General features: G+C 42.4%; 1 protein-coding gene across 1 annotated transcript in view; it reads left to right on the top strand.

The window, feature by feature from the left end:
- Positions 1–1125: 1125 nt before the first annotated feature.
- Positions 1126–27798, top strand: part of LOC309567517 (uncharacterized protein) — a gene marked incomplete at its 5' end in the record, with an annotated part of 72535 nt that continues 45862 nt past the window's right edge. Inside the window, 3 exons of the mRNA XM_082272901.1 lie at positions 1126–1974; positions 2518–7394; positions 22604–22701. Of these exons, the coding sequence (XP_082129027.1) occupies positions 1126–1974; positions 2518–7394; positions 22604–22701 (5824 nt within the window). The remainder of the gene's footprint in view (positions 1975–2517; positions 7395–22603; positions 22702–27798) is intronic.

Raw genomic sequence — 27798 nt, 5'->3', positions numbered from 1 at the left:
TCCTAACCCATTACCCAGTCCATATCAGTATAGATCCTAACACATTACCCAGTCCATACCAGTATAGATCCTAACACATTACCCAGTCCATATCAGTATAGATCCTAACACATTACCCAGTCCTTACCAGTATAGATCCTAACACATTACCCAGTCCATACCAGTATAGATCCTAACACATTACCCAGTCCTTACCAGTATAGATCCTAACACATTACCCAGTCCTTACCAGTATAGATACTAACACATTACCCAGTCCATACCAGTATAGATCCTAACACATTACCCAGTCCATACCAGTATAGATCCTAACACATAACCCAGTCCATACCTGTATAGATTTTAACACATTAACCAGTCCATACCAGTATAGATCCTAACACATTACCCAGTCCATACCAGTATAGATCCTAACACATAACCCAGTCCATACCTGTATAGATTTTAACACATTAACCAGTCCATACCAGTATAGATATCCAGCATGATATATTTCCCCATTGACAACTGATGTGTTTTCAAAGTGTTCTTTTAATTTTTTTGAGCAGTATAAACAATGAGTGAACACACAATGAGCAACTAAGTAAACCAAATATATACAGACAGCAGGATATGAAAAGCGTAGCCGGTGTCAGAGCCAGGGTAATACACGGGAGAGTAGGCAGAAGGAGAAGGGAGCAAGCCAGGAGAGGGAGAGGGTATACGAGAGTAGGACCAGGCAAGCAGGTAAGGAATCAGGGACAGGACCAGGATGCAGGAACACAGGTCTGAGGCAAATGGACAAACACCAGGGCAAAGGGGAGAAGCACACGCAGAGATTAAATGCTCTTTCTGCAATGACCATCGGGTGATAATTGATTACCATGAGCTTCTGGCTGCTGAGACACCTACTGGTAAACACAGGAACTGCAGCCTACAGGTATGGTAGCCACAGTGCCACCAGCAGATGAACCAATTCCTGACTGATATCATACAGATATTTTACACCGTTCTCCCAAATGTGTCTGCTGACATGTTTTCCTCTCTCTTTCAGATTTGTATAGTATAAGAAGACTTCATCATGAGCCTGGGTAAGTTGTATAATATGGTTTCAGTAGTATACATTACCCGTGTTCAGAGTTCTTAATGACTGTATTTTCTATTAAAGATGACAAGCCTCTGGAATGTTGGACTGAGAGTGATGTCAGCTGCTGGTTGGCTTCAATTGGATTAAAAAAGGAATATATCACTAAACTGTATCAAGAAGAGGCCACAGGAGCAGTACTAAAAATCCTCAGTGAACATCATTTAGAAAAAATGGGAATTAAATATCTTCAAATACAACTTTTACTCAAGAAAAGAGATGAACTGTTAGAAAAAGAGATCCAAAGAAAATCCCCAAAGCGGAAGGAGAAACTTCTCCAGGAACATGGGAGTATCAATTCCATCAATTTCCCAGGCACAGGTCCATCTTCTGCCAAACACAAGACAGAGGGGAAAGATCAGATAAATAATAACTTCCTACAAGAAAAAACTAGAGATACTCAGTCCGATCCCACAAAATTTAAGGAACAAACACGTCAGACCAATAGAAATACTCAGGATGAGGGTATACCAGCTCCAGGAATGTCCAATCCAGATGTAAATAAACATGTGGAAAAGCAATCTGAAAAAAGTCCTAGTGCAGAAGAAAAACTCAAGGAGATTGTTATAAAAAATATGAACTCCGGTGTGAATACAAAACCACATCAGAAAAGAGAAGGTCAACCAGGGGAGGGAGAGGAGACAACTTCAGGAAAGAGTACTGTACCCAACATACAGAGCTTAACAGAGAAAGCCAACACTTCCGAAAAAAACAAGCCACCCATTGAAAATTCTTTAGAGGATAAAGAGATTTCTAGGGACAAGTTACAAAAAAATCAGAATGCCCCTCAGTTAGATACATCAAAGACACACAAAGAAAATAGAACCACAGAAGATAAACCCAAAAAGCAGACTTGTAGAACAAGGGTTCTATCTGTACAACCATGTGAGCCACCTGGAAAAAATTGTGGCATTGTACAAGAAATATCTAAAGATATCAAGTCCAATATCACAATAAACAAGGAACAAACACGTCAGACCAATACAAATACTCAGAATGAGGCTATACCATCTTCAGGAATGTCCAGTCCAGTAGATGTAAATAAACTTGTTGGAAAGCTATCTGAAAAAAGTCCTGGATCAGAAGAAAGACCCGAAGAGATCGTGAATAAAAATATGAACTCCGATATTATTACAAAACCATGTCAGACAAAGGAAGGTCAGCCAGGGGAGGGAAAGGTGACAACTTCAGAAGAGAGAACTGTACCTCACATACATAGCTCAAGAGAGAAAACTAACACTTCCAAAAATAAAAACAAGCCACCCTATGAAAATTCATTGGAGTATAAAGAGATTTCTAAGGACATGTCACAAAAAAATCAGAATGCCCCTCAATCAGATACATCAAGGACACACAAAGAAAATGTAACCACAGACGATGAAGCTAAAAAGCAGAATCTTTGCTCTACAAGTGTATCTGTACAACCATGTCAGCCACCTGGAAAAAAAACTGAGCAACCTCCAAAAACTAAAGGCCAAACAGATACAAAAGACCAATTTGCAGAAGGTTTAAGTGAAATAAATGTGTGTTCAGAAGAGAAACCTCAACAAAATATTAGCAATCCAACCTCAGAAAACAAGTTAGCCTCTCCCGAGACCAGGAACAGTGACAATATTGAGCCCAAAGAATTTCAGGAAAATGCCACCACCAGAAATAAACCTGGTCAAGTGGACAAACCAGATCAGGCAAACCTCAACAAAAAGTCTAGAAAATCCCTTGAGACCCCAGACCAAAAGCAGAAGGATGGGCAACATGTAAAAACCACAGGTAATTGCAAATTAAAAGACAAACCTCAACAAAACCAGAGAAGATCGGGTTTGGAAGAGAAAAGTCTCACAGAGAAAAATTGCAGTATAGAGGGAAAACTCACAGAAATTAATATAAATTTAACAAAGGAATTTGTTCACGTGGATCAACTACCTCAAAAGAAAAGCATCAATGTTTCTGAGGTGCACCAAGATACGATGAGCCCAAGAGATAAAAACCAAATTGTGGAAAAAAATTCTGAAAGGATCAAGGGTTCAAAAGAGAATACCAGACCAGCCCAGAAGCTGAAAGCCGTAACCCCTTTAACACTGAGCATTTTCCGACCTTTCGACAAGCATGATACAAACTTCAAATATGTGAAAAACCAGGTACTTCCCCCTGAGACAGGCATCACCGATCTGATCACTCCTTGTCATGAATACAAATCATTTGCTATTGCAGCAGACTTGGATAGGCCAAGACTTCTAGCAAAACTACGATATGAGACCTTTCGATTTGCTGCTGCCTGTCTGAACATGAGAACTAATGGAACCATACACTTCGGCATCATGGACAGTGTGGAAGACAAAGGCTTCACACATGGACAAATTGTTGGTATTCCAATTAAAAATAAAGACTGGTATGCAGATTTGTTGAATGATTTGGATAAGTGCTTTACTGAGGCCAGTGAATATGCAGCTGCAGCGATGTGTATTCGCTGCCCTGAATTTATTGAGGTTGTTGATGCGGAGTCGGAACAGAAAAGGTTTGTTGTGGAAGTAGATATTGAGCCTCTATCTGTCACTGTAGAGGGGAAAATGTTTCAAGTAAGTTTGCCAAAGTTTGATGAGAATACGAATAAAACTAATAAAGAAAAGAAAACTATATATGAGAGAGTGGGGACAAAATCACAACCAGTTAAAATAGAGGAGGAAATGAATGCATTAATCCTGAGGCTAAAGGAAGCAGATAAGAGGAGAAAGGAAGCAGAGGAGGCCAATGTTCCTAAAGAATGCAGATCTAAAAATCTAGGTAGAAAAGTATCTGTCCTGCTAACAAATGGTAAGCAGTACTTCGATGACACACTGCAGTATGTACTCATCACAAACCGGTGTGAGAACCACCAACTACAACACTTAACCTTTTTAAAATATTTGAAAATCTTGTGTGTTTTTGATTTTGATGCGGAGTCTGACATTAGTGGGCTACACTCCAAGTGTAAAGATTACCACCTGACAAATATTTATTCCTTGAAGAGCTATGCCAGTGAGTATGGGAAGAACCTGGACGACATTATTAATAATCTAGGGTTCTTCAAGCACACAAGCTGGATATTTTGTAATGGACGGAAGAGTTTCCTTGGCGAAGATTTACCATGTGATGAGCAATCTTGGATCAAAGACAAAATGAAGCACTTTAAGAAGGCTGTTTCTTTAATCTGTGATAATATTAAGAGAGGATCCTTCATCGTGCTCTTCATGCTGTTCTCCCCTGTGGAAAAGCCAATTGTTAAGGCCTTGATGGAATTTTATGAGGAATTGAGTGGTATGGAGTACATCACTTGTATCACAGAATGTGAGGAATATTACACACAATGGGCCGGCTTGGCACAAGCAACATGCAACAGAACAGAACTTGACCAAAGAAGTGTTGTTGGCATGAAGCTCAGCCATGTTGACGCTACAGTTCAAGGTATGATTCCAAAAAAGGACTTTACCAGAACATTACCTGTCTCTACAAAAGGAGTTTGTTTTCTTACAACACCTAAAGAAGAAAAAATGAACTCCTTAAACCTCTTGTGTGTAAATGAGTGTGAAAACACCAACCTTAAGGCCACAGACCCCAAGAAACTTGAAAGTGATTTCTATCGAGGAGCAAAAATTAGCTGGAAACATTTGTGGCTTGCTGAACAGAAGAAATGTGGGGCATTAATTGAGCGTAATGCCTGTCAGGAAGTTGAGGGTATGCTGAATGGCATCTTAAATGAAGACACAGTGAAACTTCCTGTAGCACGGATCAACATTTTTCACCAGCCAGGCAGTGGAGGGAGCACAGTGGCCAGGCAGATCCTCTGGAAAAAGAAAAAGAACTTACGATGCGCCATAGTGAACTCAAGATACCAAACTATAAAGGTGTGTGAACATGCGGTGGAGCTTAGAGAGTATGAAGAAAAGGATACTCAAAATTGTTTGCCGGTTCTCCTTCTTCTGGAAGACTGTCCCGAAGAGTACATTGATGAATTAAAACACAGTTTACGAGAAGCCATGGTTCATAAAAAAGTGACAAAACATGCAAAGCCTTGCTTTATCCTCTTGACCTGTAAACGTTCAAATACACCAGAAAAGTATTGTTCAGTCTCATCCAGTGACACAGTTGCCATCACCCACAAGCTCAAAGATAACGAGAAGCTTCTGTTCAAAGACAAAGCTGAAGAGCTCAATGAAAAATTTCCTTCTCATGACCTGATCATTACTTTTGTTTTAATGAGTCAAGAGTTCAATAAGAAGTACTTAGAAGACTTTGTAAACAATGTGATGAAAGATCTTGACCACTCTTCTCCAGTAACTCGTTTGATCAGATACGCTGCATTACTAAATCATTATGTTCAAAATTCGTTCATCTCTCTTTCCCACTGTGAAGTCCTTCTGGGCATTCAGTCCTTTGTTACTCAAGACTACAGACTAAGCCAAAATCATGACCTCAACAGCCTAAGTGAGCAAGCACTGATCATGGAGCTAAGGGATGAATTAACATTCATTTCTGCCATTCGCATTTTACATCCTCTAATTGCAGAGGAAATTTTAAATCAATATTCCGCCCGCTCATATCCTCAGAGTAAAATTGCACTGGAACTACTCAACGAATCTGCTGCTCTCAACCACAGATTTGCAAAGCAAGAATTTGTAAAATTCATAAAAGACTTGTTTTTCCGGCGTCACAAGAAAAGTCGTGGTGACAATGTAGATAGTTACTTCTCACCACTAATAGAACATGTATGTAAAGGTGAAAAAGACACTGAGATGGCCATTCAGCTGCTAAATGTGGCCTATGAGCAGTTTGATAAAGATGCACGTTTTGCACAACAGCTTGCCAGACTCCATTATAGAAATTCTAAATTTGAAGAAGCAGAGAAATGGGTGGGAACCGCCAAAGCAAAGCTGCCGGGTGATTCATATATATTGGACACTGAAGGACGCCTGTACAAGGAATGGTTTACCAAAAACCATGACAAATATAAGGAGAATCCAAGCTCAGTGGATGAAATCAGCCTGATTGAGCTTGGCCTTAAGTCCATGGAATGCTTCAGAGAGGCACAGAGAGCTGCAAATAATGACAGAGATACAATCAATAACTCTGGGTATATGGGAGAAGTAGATACTGGATGCAGCCTGCTAGAGCTGCTACTAACATTATTTAAAAACATAAAGAAAAACAAGGCAGAATTGGTGGAATATCTTATCAATGTAAAATATATCCCAGAAGAGATAAAGGACCCCTGGGCAAAGCTACACGGTCATTTAAAAAGTTTGTACCAAAACATGTATAAAGCTCTAGAGTGGATATCTGAAGACGTTGGCTGCTTTCAGGGTGATAAAATTGATGTCTGGGAGACAAACAGGAAGGATGATTTTTTCAGGAATTGGTTAGTAAACAAGACCAAAACTTTTGCTGATTGTTTTAGCTCTGTAGGCCAGGCGAGCTATTCTGCATCAGCTGAAGGAAATAAATTTGCCAGGAAGATGGCAATTTATAGCCTGGGAGGCAGCAGTGTAGCAACCATTCTGTCATTGCTATCCAATTCAAAAGGTGAACGCCCAGTTGCAGCATTGGAGAGGATCCTCAACTACTTCCCCACAGACATATCTGAAGACAAGCTAGATGATGGTGACCTCATTAGCCTCATAATGTGCCATATTGCTCTAGGAAGTGTCCAGGCTGACTCCAGAAAACGTTTTGAATTCAAGAAATTGCTGGAGATAAGCCAACGGTTTCTGAATGAGCGAAAAACATTTCCTGCAAGCGCCTACTTTCTTATTTTCATGCTTTACTGGCCAGATGAAAGGCTCCTAACCTCACAAAATGCAAAGAAAGGCAACGTTCTGAATTTTGCAATGGAAACAGCTAAACGGCTGCACCAGAAAAGAATTAAGGACGTCCCCGTCCGTAAGAAAAGAACAAACGTGCTCTTCTTTCTTGGGAAGGGCACTGGCCTTGAGAAGTTCATTTTCAGAGGTGCTATGGAAAGGCTTCTAAACCATCCATTAAATGAACGCACTTTCCGCTTCGACAGCAACCCAAAAGACAGAAATATAATTCAGGACAAGCTAAAGAAAGTCGATGGATGGACAGAAAATAGAAACGTCTACACAAAGGGCCCTTTCGGAAAAGGGAAGATCGAAGTTTTACCTCTAAACTATTCATCGGTTCCTCATGGGGATGAAAATGTGACTTTCTATCTGGGATTCACCTACACTGGATACGTAACGTACGGGATTGAAGTAAAAAAACATCAAAGGACACTAAAGTGAATCTGAACACAAGAACAGAAAATGTCATATATTGCAGCTCACCTGTCCTTCAATGTGATTGCTGCATAAGTTTTCTTTTTTCAGGAATTTTTTTCCTTTATTTTCACCTGGTGATCCCGCCAGTAAGACACTTCCTGTTCTAGGGTGACAACGCTCATTCACTGCACTGTATCTATGAAGGAGGCAGCAATATCACCCCAGGACCGAACTACAGAATATGTACCCATGCCTACTTCCTGCCAGAAAGAACTGGGAACAACGTAATTACTGTCAGAGCACAGCAAGTTATAACCTCATGAGATTTCTGACAGGATTGAAAGGTGATTTTTTGCTCTTATTAAACAGATATATATATATATATATATATATATATATATATATATATATATATATATAATGTCAGGTTCCTACTTCTCCTCAATCACATCAGTAACAAAGATTTCCTTTAAATTAGAATGTTCCCAAACTATTTCATTAGTGTGCTTCATCATAATATGTATGTCGTAAAATAAGATAAAAAATAAGATACTATGTTTTTTTAAACTATTCAATAACTATAGCTGGTGCCATTTATATAAAAAATAATAAAAAGTTATATAGAACTTATTTTATTGAATAAAGATATATTCTCTCAAATATGCTCCCAGCACTTGTAATTGTGAATTACTAAGTAAATTGTGTGAAATGTAACCAGAGGACATCTTGTGCTTTGAAAGCCTCATCGTGAACATTTCCTCCAGCTGCTGGCTCTTCCTGGGCACACAAATTATAAGTGGAGTTAGTTCCTGGCTCTGTTCCTGCCAATCTTTGGGTGGTCCCACATACCATGAGGTGTTCCAGAAGGGAGAGGGTCCTTCCTTTATAATGGCCGTTGCAGGCATAGACCGAAGAATCATAGTACAGAGATCTCACCCCAACAGCCCCAGAGAGATAGAAAACACCAACAGATAATTTAACTCCATATCATTGGTAAAACATTGGAATATCAGTTCCGGCTTAAGCATAGATCTTGTAGCAGCTACCATTCCTAATATACGGTAAATGATTCTTTCTGAATTTCAGGAGTGCTTACTTGTATATTAAAGCTAAGTGTTTTTTTTTTTTTAAACATCTTTTTCTTAAATTATTTCAGAAAAATACAAAGAAAACAAAAACAACACTAACATTCTCAGGCACTGAGCCCTCATAGGGGTATCATGTAAGTAAACAAGTGACCCGAGGTAGCTGTGGGCTGCCATAGGTGAACAACAAAACACTACAATGGTATAGGTGTGGTTCGTGTACAAATAAAGGGAAGTATGAGCATGGCATCATATCATATAACCAGAAAGAAGCCAGGTACCCAGTGTCCACCGGTACATCAGATGGGCAGTCAAAGTCAATTGACCGGTTGTCTTTCTCAATCACTCATAAATCGGAAGCCATGGAGGGTTCTACTAACCATTCCAAGCAGACTTTATCATACTTTTTTGGGCAACCCCTATGCCTGTATCTCTGTATAAAGATAATATACCATTAACTTGCTGTTTTCAGTAATGGCTTTCCAATCAACGTTCCCTCTGCCACCATGGGGACCAGATCCTCCACCTTGCAAGCAGATTCTTGGGGAGGGAGAAATAGAGGAACCCACTACTGAATTGATGACGGAAACCACCTGTGCCCAGTATGAGCTAATTCTAGGGCAGGACCAGAGTACAATAACCAGGATGGTGGCCACAGCGCCAGCATTTTGGAGAGAGCGAGGGTTTCATTTTATGCAACCTGGAAAGAGTGAGATAGGCCTTTATTAGAACATCTTGCAAAGAGACCAGAATCTTAAACAGTAAATCCCACAGAATTTCCCAATCTTTAGAATCTAACTCAGGGATATCATATACCCATTATTGGCAAAGTAAAGATAGGTCAGGGGAAAAAACTGTGAGGAGGTGCATAAAGGGCTATGGTTCATTTTTCTGAACAGTTATTATGACATACCCATTCTAAATCAGATTGTGCCAGCTGGATTATTTATTTATTTTATTATTTATTTCAGGTACTTATATAGCGCTGTCAATTTACGCAGCGCTTTACATATACATTGTACATTCACATCAGTCCCTGCCCTCAAGGAGCTTACAATCTAAGGTCCCTAACTCGCATACATAAACAGTAGGGCTAATTTTTTATACAGGATCCAATTAACCTACCAGCATGCCTTTGGAGTGTGGGAGGAAACCCACACAGGCACAGGGAGAACATGCAAACTCCAAGCAGGTAGTGTCGTGGTTGGGATTCGAACCAGCAACCCTCTTGCTGCTAGGTGAAAGTGCTAACCGCTACACCACTGTGCCGCCCATTATGCCAGAGGGAGTTGGCTCCTGAGCATATAGGACAACTGCAGGTACCGAAAAAAAGGGGGGGCGGGGGAATGTTACAATAGGATGTAAAATAGGTCACAATGAGTGGTTGGACACTGTCCGATATAACTTTAATCTAATCTTAGTCCAAGCCCCTGGTTCAGAGAGCATATAGAGATGTGATAGGGAGGGGTTGATCCATAGTGGGGCATTAGGTAAAACAGCAGACCGTGGTGAGTAAATATATGAGGGTCTGATAAATATGTTCTCTATATACCATATATACTGTTACTTCTGCTTTTTCACTGTCATCTAATTGTAAGAGCTAATGTACACATTTCTGGTAACTGTAGGAAACCTGTGATGACACTCACTGTCTGCTGAAAACCAACCACCTGTTTGATCAAAGAATAGACATTTGTGGTTAGAACCAGTTTGAACCAACAACTGTCATGGCGGACTGCTGCTAGTTACCTTTTGTGTCAGTCACATGATGTTGATGCCCATTTAACTTTTGTAAAGTAAAAAAATCTGCGCTACAGAGAAAAGAGATCAGGCTGCAGCCCACCTCAGATATAGCACCAACAAGGGATATATAGTATATAAGAAATGGGGGGGGGGGTGTGAGGTAAATGGCGCTGCCTATATTAGTGTAACCCCTCAGGGTCTTACAACAAGGTGTTTAACCACTTGCTGACCGCCGCCCGACTATATACGGCGGCGGTCAGCCCCTCCCAGGCAAAGTGACGTACCGGTACGTCACTAGCCTGGGAGCGAATAGGTGGCGAACGCGCGCCGACTGAGGCGCGCTCCCGCCCCCGCTCTTACCCGAAGAAGCCGGCACGTGTGACCGGCGGACCCGATGTCCGCCGGTCACTCGCGATCGTCGGGTGGAGAGGGAGAAAGGCAGGTGGCTAATGTAAACAAAGCCGCCTGTTACTCTCCCCTGTGTAAAAGCACTGATCACTCAGTCCTGCTATGTAGGACCGTTGATCTGTGCTGTTACACAAACAGCCACATCCAATGACAGTAAGAAACACGCCCCTAGGGACACACTTAACCCCTCCCTCTCCAATAAAGTTAACTTCTTCCCTCCCAGTGTCATTTTTACAGTAACAGTGCATATGTATAGCACTGATTACTGTAGTAATGTCACTGGTAACCCCAAAAGTATAAAAAATGTCAGTCAAGGTTCCGATCTGTCCGCCGCAATGTCGCAGTCCCGCAAAAAAAATCGCAGATCGCCGCCATTACTCGTTAAAGAAAAAAACAATAAAAATGACAAAATCTTTCCCTTAGTTAGTAAACGCGATAACTTTTGCGCAAACCAATCAAAATTTTTACCAAACATATGTAGCAGAAAACAAATTGGCCTAAAATGTTAAAAAATTTGATTTTTACATTTTTTTGGGGGGGAATTTCATATAAAAAAATGTGAAAAATATTGTTATTTTTGCAAAATTGACGCTCTTTTTTTGTTTATAGCGCATGATCAAAAAATCGCACAGGTGATCAAATACCACCAAAAGAAAGCTCTGTTTGTGGGAAAAAAAGGACATCAATTTCATTTGGGTAGAGTGTCGCATGACTGCGCAATTGTCCGTTAAAGTCACGCAGTGCCGAATCACAAAATACCACCTGGTCAGGAAGGGGGTAAAATCTTCCGGGGCTTAAGTGGTTAAATGTGTACATTTTCATATGGTATTGTTGACTCATAAGAACATCATATCATATAACAAAAAACGCATACACATGAAAAATTTATATAAAAGGTGCCAATAGTGCCACAAAGTGTCAGGTGACAATACAATAAAGTGCTTTCTGGTATTGCAGAGATTACCAATAAATTAATATGTATAAAGGTGTCCGTAGTGCAGCAAAGTGCTAAAAAGTGCTTGCTGATATGTAAAGGTACCATAAATAAATAACCAGAAATAACTATCTATAAGTGCTCTGCACGTGACATGGAGTGGCAGACAATTGATAAGTATCTCACATAGGATATCTGACAAGTAAATAAATGTGCAATAAATAACGTAATTAATGCTAAAGTGACTTGGTGCAATTCTACCCCACTTGGCCAGCCGTCCAATTGGGCAGCCAAAAATGGTTGGTGGTAAAAATTCTTGAATTAGTAGGTGACTGGGGTATTAGTAAATAGATAAAAGTCCATATAGTGATTATTAATGCAAAAGTCCAAAAATTGATTGAGTGATTCTTGAGGTGATCTGAATGTGCAGGTGAGGGATCTAGCGCTCCCCTTTCAATTATGCCTGCACTTAGTGGAGCTATGTACCCCTACAGGGGTGACCAGCGTGTTGTAATACAAGGGTTCAATCCTGTAAGGTGGGGATCCTGGGCCCTGGTACCAATAGCTGCAGTCTTCCAATCAGATCATCTCTCAAGGGTAAATAATAATCTCAATGGGATCGGTGTAACATCATCATCCAAAAAAATGTTTGAGGGTAAGTAAATCCAGACCATATATAGGAAGAGAGCCTCATATAGTGAAGTATTGTAAAATATTTTCACTTTATTTAATTAAAGAAGGGTACTCACATCATAAAATCTGGTAAACAGCCATACATGTATTAGGGACCCCAACTTCCTCATATAGTGGTGGACTTCCAGAACGCTATGAGTTCCAACCGCCGGATGTGCGTTCCCAAAGCAGAAATTACGTGGTTACGCTCTACGCGTTTTGTCAGAGTGACGTCATCAGGAGCAGCGCTGCAAGCAATAAAATATTTGTGGCGATCCGGGAGGGCTAAGCCTCCTTGTGAAGTAGTGTGCATAAGCATAAGTAAAGCTAAGTTTAGTAAAAAAAAAAATACACACAAGGAACATTGCATATTATTCATTTTCTATATCCCTTGTGCTGATGGCTTCTGATTTAGTTAAAATGTTCTTCCTCTGATCAGGGGGATCTTTTGGTGTGGCGGGGGTTAACATTGCCAATAGACATGTAACAGGCTATAGTACGGCTTCTATGAATGGAGGAAGGGGGACAAAAAGGGTGGGAATAGTCAGTACTCTTGATGAATGCAGATGACAGGTCCCTGACTCTATTAACCACTGCCTCAACAAATGATTAGGATGACGGGGTGGGGAGGGAATTTGTGTAGGAAGATTTTAGTGAATGCAGAAGCGTGCACAGGGACACATCCCACTGATAGTATGTGCATTTTTTTTAAAACGTTTTGAGTACACTTAGGCTTTAAAGATGGATTCACTTCTGTATAAAAGCAGCCTCAATAGAGTTTCCATATATAACATGGGTCTTTGAACATCTATGTTTGCATTCACTGAGGTCCCCCAGACTTCTATCCCTCATATACTTTATACTGAACACAAGGGCCCCACTCATCTATTTCATATGTTCAGAAATGGAAGGGGGATCTCGCTTACCCTTTGGAACTGGAGGACTGAGGCAAACTCTGGTCCAGAATAGCAAAATGCACCTTAAATGCAAATATTCTAGAAACGGTATTCAAAGTTTGCTTAAGGCGGTATTGGGCACCAGCTTGAGTAGCTTTTCTATCCAAATTACAGTGATGGAGGTGTAGTTAATGCAGTGACATGATGAATATTTGGTGGTCTTGTCCAAAGCTGACCACAGTTGGGTCCAGAACGTTTAGCATCCTTCGAATTCTGCTTCATATAATAGTCCCTAAGGGTATGAGGATGGCACACCTCCATCATATTACTCCAGGCCTCTTCTTATCAACAGAAGTGAGCCACATATTTGATCCTGGTTGCCAAGCAAATTATAGCCAAGGCCTGGAGGAAGCCCATAGTAAGTTTTGATGAAGTTAAGGATCGTATGAAAATGATGCTGGTAATAAGAAACTAATATTCTCAATGATTTGCAGCCTAAATGTCAGGACCCAGACTTGAACCTGGGACCTCTGCTGTGTCTGCCAAGGACTGAGCCACCTGGAATGCTGGACAGTTCCCTGGACAAATCTTTGAATGATCCTGCCTTGAATCTTAGTTGCTTTGAACCTTGAACCCTTTGCTCCCCCCATGAACTTCTGGATTTAAGCCATGTCTCTGCACTTCCTGATTGCCAGCATATTGTGCCTTCTCCAGCCAATATCTCGCTTGTCTCTTCTGCTGCCGTTGATATCTTTGCTACTATTAGTTACGGACCTTTGGCTTGTTCCTCGACTGCGCTTCTGCTGAATGCAAACCTGCAACTATTCCTTACAAACCTTTGGCTTGTTCCTCGACTACGCTTCTGCTCGATCCCTACCTGCTATATTTGCTACTGGACCCCGGCTTGCTCACCTCCTGGTGGGGCAATCCCGAGGACCGTGACCTGGTACTAACACACAGCGAAGACCATCTTCACCTTCAGGGGCTCTGGTGAATACCGGTTAGTACTTCGACTTTGCACCTCAGGTGAACCCGTGTCATCAGCCAGGGTGACCTGCGTAAATATCTTTCCTGCTTGTTGGTGGGTGCTGCTTCGCTGCTATAGCTACTGGCCTCCGAGCCTTAATCCAGACTGTGACACTAAATTTTGTAACGTATAGGAACCAAGGCTTAGTTCTGCCTTACCATCTCTGAACTCTTCGAGCTTGAGTTGTCTATAGTTTACTTACCTGGCCCTCAGCCCTAAGCCCACTGGGATACATCCTTATGTATTCCTCTCCCAATATTCTACCCCCTGTGTTATCCCTGCTTTCCTACCCCAATATCTGTCCTTTGATAACCTTCCTTAATCCCTTCACCCTCTCCTGGCTTCTACCATGCCCTTTCCGCTATCAGTTTTCACTGTTACATTTCTCCTTCCACCCCCAAACCCCCCCCCCCCCCATTTCAGCTCCAGGAGAACCAGCTTAACTAGTGGTTCAGACCACCTATCTGTAATTTTAAGCCCATGAATGGCTTTCAAGCTACACATTTTTAGAGGTTTCTAAAGTTTCCTGATACGAATGTTTGATTATTCTACCCTGATTGTTTGCTGTGACGGTACTCACTGTCACTGGGAGTGAAAGACAGATACTTTATGGTTTGGATAACTTCAAATGGGACAGTAATATTTATTAACAATATCTCTCAAGAAATATGAAGATTTAATCCCACTTTACACTGTGAGACCTATAGCCTGTTGCCATGAAGTCTGTGACTCCTAAATAATCAAAGCAATGCTCAGATGTGTATTGTATTTCAGGAGCTCGAGGACGGCCATCTGCTACTTAATTGGCTCAGGTTGATTGAATCACTGTCATCTGTTAGTTGCGGAGTGGAAATAGTATACTGTTTGTGCTGGTTGTTCTTTAGATATGTTAATTATATTTCCGTATACAATTTCATCTGCATATGATAATGTAATCAGGCAACCCCTGACCTGAAGGGGTAATTTGATCAGGAGGGGGATGTGCTCATGTGTGTATAAATTGAGTGTGAAACTGTTCAATAAAGGAGTTTCCAGTACAAGCTAAGTTGTCAGCTAGCTTTGTATGGGGAGGCTGGGAAAATCTGGTATCTATGTTCACGACTGGGAGGAAGCCGTATACTGACGGAAGTCACAAGTACAGTGTGGGTCGGAGTTCCTTTACATTTGCTATATCTAGCAGATGTGAATTTTAAAAATCCAGCACTTAAATATATGCAGCTGTTTCTTCAATCAATCAACAGGTAAGTACAGTATATCCAGTAGGTTCAATCTCAAAGATTCTTCCAAGATTTTCCAACCCGTACACCAATCAATGGGACCAATAAGGCTTTTTTTCACTCCAACGTCCCCGTGTCTTCCTTAATCCTCTTCACAATCTCTCCAGTGTATCCCCTCAAAAAATAAAGACTCATATAGTGCAGTATCTTCAAAACTATAATACACTTTCCATGCTCACGAGCGTGCATACCATCATACGTCTAAAACCACCAGTGATCAGGGACTTTATGACTCCCCTTCTGTCTAAATCCTTACCAAACAGAGGAAATCATCATGCCCATCAATCCAAATCTCCTCTTCCTCCCGTGGACCACCCTTCATATTCAAATTCTCGTTAAAACATTAGTGTCACGTGTAAGACGGAACATTCAATAGTGCAGGATATTTAAAACTCCACTGTTATCCAAATCTTTGATATATTGTGTCACACCTTCTTGCACTCATAAAAGTGCCAAACATGTGAACCTGCGCGTTGCTCATTCCCCCTTATACCAAAACACCCAGCAACCCCTTTGACACAGAATTGGGTGACTGTGCTTGTACAAAGCTGTTCCACATCCACTTGCTCCGTCGGCATATAAATTCTCACAAGTAAACTGCAGGCAGGACATGGAATAAAAAAGGAGACAAATAGGGTGGAAAATCTCACTAAAATCACATTTAATATATTGAAAATGCTCACATTGGTAGGCTCTATATCATTTCCAGTAACCAAGATGGTGTCACAGGCACTTTCCACTTCAGTGGACGCCATCTTGGTTACTGGAAATGATTTACAGCCTGCAGTCCAGCAGCTGATTGGGGGAACGCTTGGGCGCTGGTTAAAGACATTTAATATCTTTAGCAGATGTTTTAGCTCCTGCATGACAATTGTTATCCCCACCTAACAGAAAACATAATGTGCTACAAAGCACAGCAACAGACCGATATGAATACTCTGTTCTTTGTAGTGTACTGTGTTGCCCAAAAGTAGTACAAGAGCATTATTTTGTGTTACGGGCCAATTTAAAGTGAATGGACTACCTTACATGTGTGGACAGTTTAGAGATAGGCAGCTCCAATCCTATTACTGATTAGTGGTTCAAAATGAATAATAACTCCTATAGTAGGCAACAGACACATAAAGATACACTCAGTATCTTTCCAAATCACTGTTTTGTGTATTTGCCATGTTTTTTTTTTTTTCTATAACCATGCACATAAAGGAATCACATTAATATAGTAATTGTAGGCAGTACATAGGCAGGCTATTTTCTTATCAGTCTAAAGAAAGTGAATAGATAATCAAAACCTTATTAGTGGTGTGTGTAGAAAATGAGTGCAATACATGAAGAACAATTTTATACAGAATTTAAAATTTCCTTCACATCGCTCCCCTTTTTTTCATTCCTACAGACCATGCCTATGATCACCCCTGGAACCTCCTTACATTTAGGTGGAGCTAGTCCCAGCCTAGGAGGCATACTCCAATGGGGAGCAGCTAAGAAAGTGAGAGCAGCTACATCATTACAAGATGACCTTTTATTGGAACTAAAACTTACATAAACATGGTGTGGCCTGAAGCAGCATGGAGTAAGACGCTAAGAGTATCCATTATACAGAATCCTGAGATACTCTGGTGTTGTTATCAATCATATCCCAACCGCCCAAAACCTACAGACACGAGCTCCAAACTGGGACCCTACAGGGGAAGATTGCAGAGCTTCTTCCAGTGAGGCAGACCTGGTCGGCTCCGATACTGTGAAGGTGTTGGAAGCCATATCCTCTTGTCAGATGTTTCTCACCACCAAAATAGAAGAAGTCAAGTTTGACATCTCTCTGATCTGGCAAGACCTGCAGAAAATCTGAGATTGGGTCAAGGAATCTGAGGTCCATCTGGGTAGTGTTGAGGATGCCAGTCTGCCATTACAGAACACCTTGGCCCAACTACAACTGCAGGTAAGTCAACTTTTACAGAAACAAGATGACATGGAAAATAGGCTCTGCCTCTGCATTCTCTAAATCATTGGTCTGCTTATAGAAGCAGAGGGCTCAGAACCAGCCGCCTTTTTGGAGGATCTCCTTATTTCTACGTTTGGGCGTGAGGCCTTCTTACCTACATTTGGTGGAGCGAGCTCATCACATGTTGGCTAAGCCTCTATCTCAAGGAGCTCCGCCGTGCACATTTATCGCCAAGCTCCTTAACCACTTAAGCCCCGGAAGATTTTACCCCCTTCCTGACTAGGGTTTTTTTTGCGATTTTTTACTGCGTGACTTTGACGGACAATTGCGCGGTCGTGCGACGCTGTACCTAAACAAATTTCACGTCCTTTTTTTCCCACAAACAGAGCTTTCTTTTGGTGGTATTTGATCACCTGTGCGATTTTTTGATCATGCGCTATAAACAAAAAAAAGAGCGTAATTTTTGCAAAAATAACAATATTTTTCACATTTTTTATATGAAATTCCCCCCCCCCAAAAAATGTAAAAATCTAAATTTTTTAACATTTTCGGCCAAATTGTTTTACGCTACATATGTTTGGTAAAAAAAAAAATCGCAAAAAGCGTATTTTGATTGGTTTGCGCAAAAGTTATCGCGTTTACTAACAAAGGGAAAGATTTTTGTCATTTTTGGTGTTTTTTTTTTTAACGAGTAATGGCGGCGATCTGCGAATTTTTTTGCGGTACTGCGACATTGCGGCGGACAGATCGGACCCTTGACTGACATTTTTGACACTTTTGGGGGTACCAGTGACATTACTACAGTAATCAGTGCTATATTTATGCACTGTTACTGCAAAAATGACACTGGCAGGGAAGGGGTTAACTGTATTGGACAGGGAGGGGTTAAGTGTGTCCTAGGGGCGTGATTCTAACTGTAGGGGGACAGGTCTCCTAGTGTAAAAACAAAGATCAACGGTTCTACATAGTAGAACAGTCTGATCTTCATTTTTACACAGGGGAGAATGACAGGTTTCTCTGTCTTTCTCCCGCTGTACCGGCGATCGTAGTGTGACCGGCGGACATCGGGTCCGCCGGTCACACGCCCGCACTCCTCTGTGAACGAGCCTCGGCGGGCGCGCGCTCGCCCGCTATTGGCTCTAGAAGGAGTGACAGGCGAGCGACGTAGACCTACGTCACTCTGCCTGGCCGGGGCTGACTGCCGCAGTAAATATACTGTGATCAGTCGGCAAGTGGTTAATTATAGGGATTGAGACACTGTGCTTCGTCTCACTCTGGGAAAAAAACAACATACTTTTCTGGAATGGGAGAATTGCAGTTTTCCCTGATTTTTCGCCTGCGATTTAGCGACGAAGGCAAGGCTTTACAGAAGCTAAACACCGCCTTGGGATACACCACCTTACTTACTCCATGTTCTACCCTGCTCGCCTCTGGGTGGTGGGCAATGACAGGGTCCACTTCTTTGAAGAGCCTGAGGTGCTTATCTCCTGGCTGGAACAGTGCAAAGCATCAGGGGCTATTTGAGCCCGCTGCCCCCCTTCTACACTGACCCGTGAGTGCCTGCGTCTGCACAAATGATGCCTTACTGTCCGATTTGCACCTACTGACTCTGATTAAACTTACTACAGCAATGGTTCACCACCATTACTGTTACCTGTTATTTTTTTTCCTCTTCTCCTGATATCTGCTAAATCCTACATATGACATGCCTGGATGCCTTTTCACAGGTTTATCCCTCATTTTCCTGGGGTCAGCCTATCCTCCAACAAGCGATCTGCTTGTTTTGGGACAGTACCTCTAGATGGCATTCTATACATATCTACAAATTTTTTTTGCAATGCACACTGTCTATTTCTACGAGTGGAATTGTTCAGAATGCTGAACTCTTTTTCCCTTTTGTATCATTTAAAGAGGAAGTAAACCCTCCTCAGGAAGTTGTACCTATAGGTAAGCCTATATTAAGGCTTACCTATAGGTACTGTAAATATCTCCTAAACATGCACCGTTTAGGAGATATTTACCTTTAATGCAGCCAGTGACGTCACTGGCGCATGCGCTCTGAAGGAACGGCAGATCGTGCCGTTCCTTCAGAGCCCCGTGCCGTGACCGTCGGCTCCCGCGCGCGTGCGCGGGAGTGACGTCACCGCGGCTCCGGCCAATCAGATGGCCGGATGCCGCGATCCCGGAAGACGGGCGACTATACATGTCGCCCGTCATACAGGTAAGCGGACGGCACGGCGGGGGCTCGTTCTAAGGTAAGTATTTCATAATGAGCTACTATGCGATGCATACTAGCTCATTATGGGTTTCTCTTTCAGGATGTAAAGAAGAGAAAAAAATTTTTTCTCGGTTTACAACCTCTTTAAGTTTGCACTGCACGGCCCTTGTCTTGTCATGTGTTCTGTTTTTCAGCGACGGTCAACCCCCCACCATGATACATACTGTGTGTGTTTGTTTGGTCGGTCCTAGGACCTTCGGACTGCTACTGATTACCCTGGTTTTCTGTACTATATATTGCTGTTATTTTATAGCCTTGGTCTTACTAATGTCTTCCTTTTTAGGTGGACTTTATTTCATTGTTGGATGCTGGGGAAGTATACCCAAACAAGTTGGGGTGTGAGCAGGGGAGGAGGGAGGGTCATTTTGTTTTAGGTGCTCTCTGTATTCATGTCAACTGTTACTCATTATCTTATTAACAAACCAATCTCTTAACATTCTACGAGGAGGTGAGCTGTGAGCTAGATAGGGGCAGACCAGTGGATGTGGTGTACTGGGATAGGGGCAGACCAGTGGATGTGGTGTACTGGGATAGGGGCAGACCAGTGGATGTGGTGTACTTGGATTTTGCTAAGGCGTTTGATACAGTTCCCCACAAACGCTTAATTTATAAAATAAGGTCTGCAGGCATCAACCGCAAGGTTTGCTCTTGGATACGGAACTGGCTAAAAGGGCGTGTCCAAAGGGTGGTAATAAATAGCGCATACTCAGACTGGTCTGGGGTGGTAAGTGGGGTCCCCCAAGGCTCGACCCTGGGGTCAACCTTGTTCAATTTATTCATAAACAGCATTGAGGACGGGATCAGGAGTTCTATATCAGTTTTTGCAGATGACACAAAATTGGGCAGGGCAATAACTGCACAGCATGAAGCAGATATCCTACAGAATGACCTGGACAAAATAACGGAGTGGGCAACGACATGGCAAATGAGGTTTAATGTGGAGAAGTGAAGGTTTTGTACTTGGGGACTAAAAACATAAAAGCACAATACACTTTAGGGGGGGGGGGGGAAACTATGGGGGAATCAAAAATGGAGAAGGATCTGGGAGTCATGGTAGAGGATAGACTAAGCAATAGCATGCAATGTCAAGCGGCAGCTGCCAAAGCCGGCAGAATATTATGCATGCATAAAGAAAGGGATGTATTCCAGAGATAAAACTATAATCCTTCCACTTTATAAAACTCTGGCTGGCCCGCATCTGGAGTATTCTGTCCAGTTCTGGTCGCCAGTCCTCAGGAGGGATGTGTTGGAGCTGGAGAGAGTTCAGAGAAGGGCACCTAAACAAATTAGGGGATTGGAGGACCTTAATTATGAGGAGCATCTGCAATCGCTTGATTTATTCTCCCTGGAGAAGAGACGTCTGAGAGGGGACATGATAGCAATTTATAGATACCTCAATGGTTATCTCAGCATAGAAAAAAAGCTATTCAGTCAAAAGGATTGCATGAGGACTCGAGGACATACAATGCGATTAGAGGAGAAGCGTTTTAACCTCAGGCAACGCAGGGGGTTCTTTACTGTTAGGGCTACAAGATTGTGGAATTCTCTACCACAAGAGGTGGTTTCTGCGGGAAGTATGGTTGTATGGTTGCTTTCAAAAGACTCTTGGACGTACATCTCAATGATCAGAACATTCAGGGGTATAAGAGATGAGTACGGCCACACACACCTACACAGGGGGAACTGGATGGACTATTGTCTTTATTCAACCTCAACTACTATGTAACTATGTAATTATGTCCATTATTGCCCAACTGCAGTTCACCTAATTTTGGGTTTATGGTGTACTGATGTATTCCACTCTCCAACTAGAGGGCTTCCTGCAAGTTTTTATATTTTCCTACATACATATGGCCCCTCTAAAGTTTTTTAACATGGAACATTGTTATTGTTATTTAACATGTCGGGGGGGGGCAAAGAATAAGGTGAAGAGGTCTGCCATTTTTTCCTATCTTGAGCGACAGAAGGATGATGTTTTGGTGCTGGTTGAAACTCATGTAGAGGGACGCTTACAGCTGGTGTTGAAGTGCCCCTGGATAGGCTGGGCATTTCACTCTACCTTCTCCACACATTCCCGCAGAGTGTCAGTTCTCATAGCTAAATTCACTACTTTTGAGCTGTGGAGGTCTGTTCTAGGCCCTTAGGGGTAATATGTGTTTATGTATGATGAATGATATCTGGAATTCCCCTATTATTGCTGGCATTCTATATTCCTCCTCCCTTAAAGCTCCACAGAGCTCAGTGAGAGGTTCACCTTCATGTCTCACCATCCTGCAGTTCTAGCAGTTTGGCTGGGGGATTTTAATACCACCTGAACTGCAGACTGGATACATTAATCTCTGGTTCTCTATCTGATCTAGATACCCAATTTTAAAAATGAATTATTGACTTTGGTTTAGTTGATACATGGTGATACAAAAACCCGAAAGTTAGGGCTTATTACTGTTTTTCCTCCTCACACTATTCTTTGTCATTCAATGATTTTATTTTAATCTCCAAATTACTTATTCCTTCCCTTGCAGAGATTGGGTTTTACCAGGATATCTTATCTGACCATTGCCCTTACTGGATTACGCTCCGGACTCCATATCATAAGCCACCCCCTGTCTGGTGCCTTAATTCTTTCTGGCTGACTCCTCTTCCTGAAGAAGACAGCCTAATTCAGTGATGGCAACCTTGGCATCCCAGATGTTTTAGAACCATATTTCCCATGATGCTTATGCACTCTGCACTGTGGTTGAGCATCATAGGAAATGTAGTTCCAAAACATCTGGGGTGCCAAGGTTCGCCATCACTGGCCTAGTTGATAACTGGACACGTTTCTTTGTAGAGAATTATGGTTCTGCTTCACCTTTAGCGGTTTGGGATTCCTTTAAACTCCATGCCCACCGCGTCCTGATGACACGTATATTCAATTTAAAATTCTCTTCTGAATCTGTACTGGATCAAGCCTTATCTGATCTCTAGGAATGCCCAGCATGTTATTAACCCGTCAGCTGCCCATGCTGCCAATCTAAAACTGCAAGCCAGGATAGTGGAACAACTCCAATATACCAAAGCTAATTGTAAATTGTTCTTAAGAAGAAAAAAGCATTTGAGCACATAGAGAGGGCAGGTAAACTTTTAGCGTATCTGGTACACCGAGAGGACAGGCCCCCAGTGGTTATATCCCTGTGGACTACAGATGGTGATGTCACTACTAACCATCATGTGACTACTACACAATTCAAATAATTTTTCAGTGATCTATACACTTTAACAATTCTCTGTATCCAGGTTGTTAGGTTTAATTTTCTTGAGGGCATTTAGTTCCCACAACTGTCAGCAGAGCAGCTTCCCTAAGAAGCACCACTAGCAACCAATGAAATAGCTGAGGCGATTGCTCAATTTGCCAGGTCCAAATACCTAGGTGCTATTTTATTCCCACTATGGGGATCTACTGATTCCTAAGTTTCTAGATCTTTTCACCCATGTCTTTTAACAGTCCAGGTTGCCCCCCTCTATGCAGGCAGCACTCAAAGTTCTTACACCAAAACCTGGTAAAAATCCAGGGTTACCCAAATCATATCACCCAGCAAAGTTATTCTTTCCTGGATACATTGCGATCACACGAGTTTCATGCCTTGCCTTCAACCTAGGATAGAAAGGGACCTGGGGGTACTGGTAGACAACAGGCTTGGCAGTGGCATGCAATGCCAAGCCGCCGCAAGCAAAGCCAACAGAATACTGGGTTGTATAAAAAAGGGGATTCACTCCAGAAATAAAGAGATTATTCTCCCACTCTACAAGACTCTGGTCCGGCCACATCTGGAGTATGCTGTGCAGTTCTGGGCACCGGTCCTCAGGAAGGATGTGCTGGAACTGGAGAGAGTCCAGAGAAGGGCAACAAAAATAATTAGGGGAATGGAGGACATCGGCTATGAGGAAAGACTACAAGCACTGAACCTATTCTCTCTGGAGAAGAGACGATTGAGGGGGGATATGATATCAATGTACAAATACTGTACTGGCGACCCGAGCATAAGGAACAAACTATTCAGAGAAAGGGAATACAATAAGACACGTGGCCACTCACTAAAACTAGAGGAAAAGCGGTTTAACCTTAAAGTGCGTAAGGGATTCTTCACTGTAAGAGCGGTAAGGATGTGGAATTCTCTTCCACAAGCAGTGGTATCAGCAGGGAGCATTGATAGTTTCAAAAAACTATTAGATGGACACCTTAAAGACCACAACATAGAGGGGTATACAATGTACAACATACAGGGGTATACAATGTACAACATACAGGGGTATACAATGTACAACATACAGGGGTATACAATGTACGGTTAAAAGCAAACACACACACATCATAGGTTGAACTGGATGGACTGATGTCTTTTTTCAACCTCACTAACTATGTAACTATGTAACCTTAGATGTTTGTTCTTAAATATCCAGAATAAACATGATAACATTGGCACCCCAGTGGTAATGGCTCTAGACACAGCTAAGACATTTGATTTGGTTGAGTGGTGCTACTTGTGGAAATGTTTAGAAAGCTATGGTTTCGGTCCTAATTTAATCAAATGGGTCCAACTCTTATAGGCACCAAGGAGAGAGTCATAGTCAATGGGTGTACCTCAGACTCCTTTTCCCTTTTTAGAAGAATGAGGCAGGGCTGCCCTTTGTCTCCGTTATTGTATGGCCTTGCCACAGAACCCCTGGCCATAGCCCTACGTTCTCATCCAAATATCCAAGGCTTCAGTGTCATCTTAAGAGCATTAAAGGGCACCAGGCAATGCAGTGCACTGGGGCCCTGCCTACACAATCACCCACAAGAATAAAAAATGCAAATTATCAATAAGGCAATATTTATTGGTACAGCAGTGCCAGGCTAATGATAGCTTCCAAGTTCGGTGGCTGGGTCCGGTGAACACACACACACGGATGGGAGTCAGACTCGACTGTCCTGTGTGTGCCTGTTCCTGTGGCGGTGGACAGGCATTCCTGTAGTTGTGGGCTCCCCCTCCATGGCCCAAGTGACCTGACAGCAGCGCAGGGCCGACAGGCGCTTGCCACCTGCTAAGTTCGGCGGCGGGATGCACACGGGAATCAGGACTAATGCTTGGCTAAATCTGGGTCCCTGGGCAGGTGGGGCCCCATGGGCAATTTCCCAGCGTGCCTATTGAGGGTAGGCCCCTGTGATAGAACCACTTAGCATCCTGATTAGGTGCTTCTATCCGCCAAACAGTGCCTCCTGCCCTCCAAACTATTACAGCAGACCGAGAGCGGATACCAGCCTTTTACCCAAAGCATCGTACACAGACAAGATGAGGGGATATGGGGATATACCCAAAAGAATGACTTTTTATTGAACAGAAATACAGGCTTTTTATACACTTGAAAAGTAGGTAAGTCACCACATGAGCAATAAAACCAAATATTACCCAAAACATCACACAATGTTAAGATAACAAGGTATAGCTGACACAAGCCTAATCCCATCATAGATACATCCAAGGGTTAGCCAAGTTAGCCAACATAAACAGCATATGCTAATCCACCTCAAACAACTAATAGCGAACAGTAATTTATTTAACATGAAGAATTAACAACTAGCCACTAAAACCAGTCTAAGTAACCAGACTGTCCGGCACCGAGATCCCAAAGTACATTACACATTATCATAAGTCTAAGCACAAAAAACCTTAATAAACAGACTATAGCAGGAGACCCCAGTTTTAGGTAGGGTTCGAGCTGATCAATATTACCATCTGTTTTGAGTCTCACAGTCTACAACAGTCATTGCTGGTTTTGGGCATAGAAGCCCTAAATATGAATCTGGGTCCTCCAGTTTCCAGAGTCAGTGTGTGTTGGGGAGACATGGACTTTGAATCAGAAACAAAACCACTCCAAGGTTCCCCCCAGGCATACACCTCCCAAAGAGTAGTGTTCCCTTAAAACCCAGGGCCCATAGTCAGTAGGCAAGAGGCTACCCTTCAGTCCCCTCCTAAAGCCCCTTTCCTGACTGGGTCTGTCACAGCCCCCTAGTAGAACTGGTTAATATATATGCAGATGATACTTCACTTTACCTTGTCGACCCACACCCCTCCTTGCACATTATTTTACAGCTTATAGAACAGTTTGAGCAGTTTTCGGGACTCAAAAGTAATTGGGAAAAATCCCCTACCTTTAAAAATTATACTCCTTCCCAAAATGTTATATTTGCTGTGGCGCTCTGGGTATATTTGCCCATGAAATATTTTAAACTTCTTCAAATCCCTTCTGCAACCTTTCATATGTAGTTTGGCCAGACACAAGCTATCCTGAAGAGCACTTCAGGAATGATGATTGGCCCTGTGCTGATCACATGCACCCTCCCCAAAAATAATCTAGTAATACATACCAAACTGAGCATGTGCAGATTGCTTCCAAGGCTCTGTTCTATAAGGAGATAAATTGAGAATAGTAAAAGAAGAGGAGGATCAAAGAAGAACAGCCTTTTTACACAATGCAGAGGATTAACCCCTTAGGTTCCACATTGAGTATAACAAGCATGCTTTACTGCATATACACACTGATTTTACTGTTGTAGGTTTAGTAACACTTTAATGCCCATAATAACTGGTCAGTCTTCTCTAAATGTGCCAATACCCTCTTCTCCAAACATATATTACAGCAGTTGTGTGCCTAATACAACCTGTGAAGAGCACTATTCTTCCCTTTCCTATCTGTAACACTCTGATGGACAGAAGACAGTGACAACATAACGTACGAGGGGAGTTCAAGTCAAACCAGGACTTTTGAGTTTATATAATAAAAGACCAAATTTCAAGGAGTGGAAACTGCATTTCTTTTTCAACATGCTCCCGGCTACATTTATACACTTATCCCAGCGTTTATCCAAAGCCTGGAAGGAGTTTTCAGTGCACCTGAACCATCATTGGACAGCCAGCTTCACTTCCACATCAGTGCTGAAATGCTGACCTCTGGGGAACTCCTTAAGGGGTCCAAACAGGTGGAGATCACTGGGAGCGAGGCCGGGCTGTAAGGGGTGTGTGGCAATATCTACCAGCCGCGTTGCTGTAATGCGCATGCAGTGCGGTGAGCAGTATGCGTTCGTCTGTTATCCTGGAGAGACAAGACGACCATGACAGTAATATTCACTGCTGATGGTGGTACCACGGGGTAGAAAATTCACATGAATAACGCCAGATTTGTCCTAGAAAACACTCGCCATCACTTTACCTGCAGATGCAATAGTTGGAAATGTTTTTGGCGGTGGTGAGTTGGCATGCATTCACCGATTTGATGCTCATTTTTATTCCGCAGTGAAATTATGTGCCCAGGTTCAGTCACATGTAATGATGCGATTCAGAAAATCCTGGGCTTCCATGTCAAAACGCTCCTTTAACGCAGTGCAGGCTTCAACTCTTCTGTGCTGGTCAAAAGCAGAAAGCTGTCCTATCACTCTCCTTTCACGGTTCTATCACTCTCCTTCCACGGTTCTATCACTCTCCTTCCACGGTTCTATCACTCTCCTTCCATGGTTCTATCACTCTCCTTCCACGGTTCTATCACTCTCCTTCTACGGTTCTATCACTCTCCTTCCACGGTTCTATCACTCCCCTTCCATGGTTCTATCACTCCCCTTCCACGGTTCTATCACTCTCCTTCCATGGTTCTATCACTCTCCTTCCACGATTCTATCACTCTCCTTCCATGGTCCTATCACTCTCCTTCCACGGTTCTATCACTCCCCTTCCACGGTTCTGTCACTCTCCTTCCACGGTTCTATCACTCTCCTTCCACGGTTCTATCACTCTCCTTCCATGGTTCTATCACTCCCATTCCATGGTTCTATCACTCCCCTTCCATGGTTCTATCACTCCTCTTCCATGGTTCTATCACTCCCCTTCCATGGTTCTATCACTACTCTTCCATGGTTCTATTACTCTCCTTCCATAGTTCTATCACTCCCCTTCCATGGTTCTATCACTCTCTTTCAATGGTTCTATCACTCCCCTTCCATAGTTCTATCACTCTCTTTCAATGGTTCTATCACTACCCTTCCATGGTTCTATCACTCTCCTTCCATGGTTCTATCACTCCCCTTCCATGGTTCTATCACTCCCCTTCCATGGTTCTATCACTCCCATTCCATGGTTCTATCACTCCCA

The sequence above is a fragment of the Pelophylax lessonae genome (assembly GCF_965119305.1).
Source record: "Pelophylax lessonae genome assembly, chromosome: 11".
NCBI classification, from domain to species: domain Eukaryota; kingdom Metazoa; phylum Chordata; class Amphibia; order Anura; family Ranidae; genus Pelophylax; species Pelophylax lessonae.
Note: the sequence above shows the minus strand (reverse complement) of the source record. Positions and strands in the feature narration are given on the sequence as shown.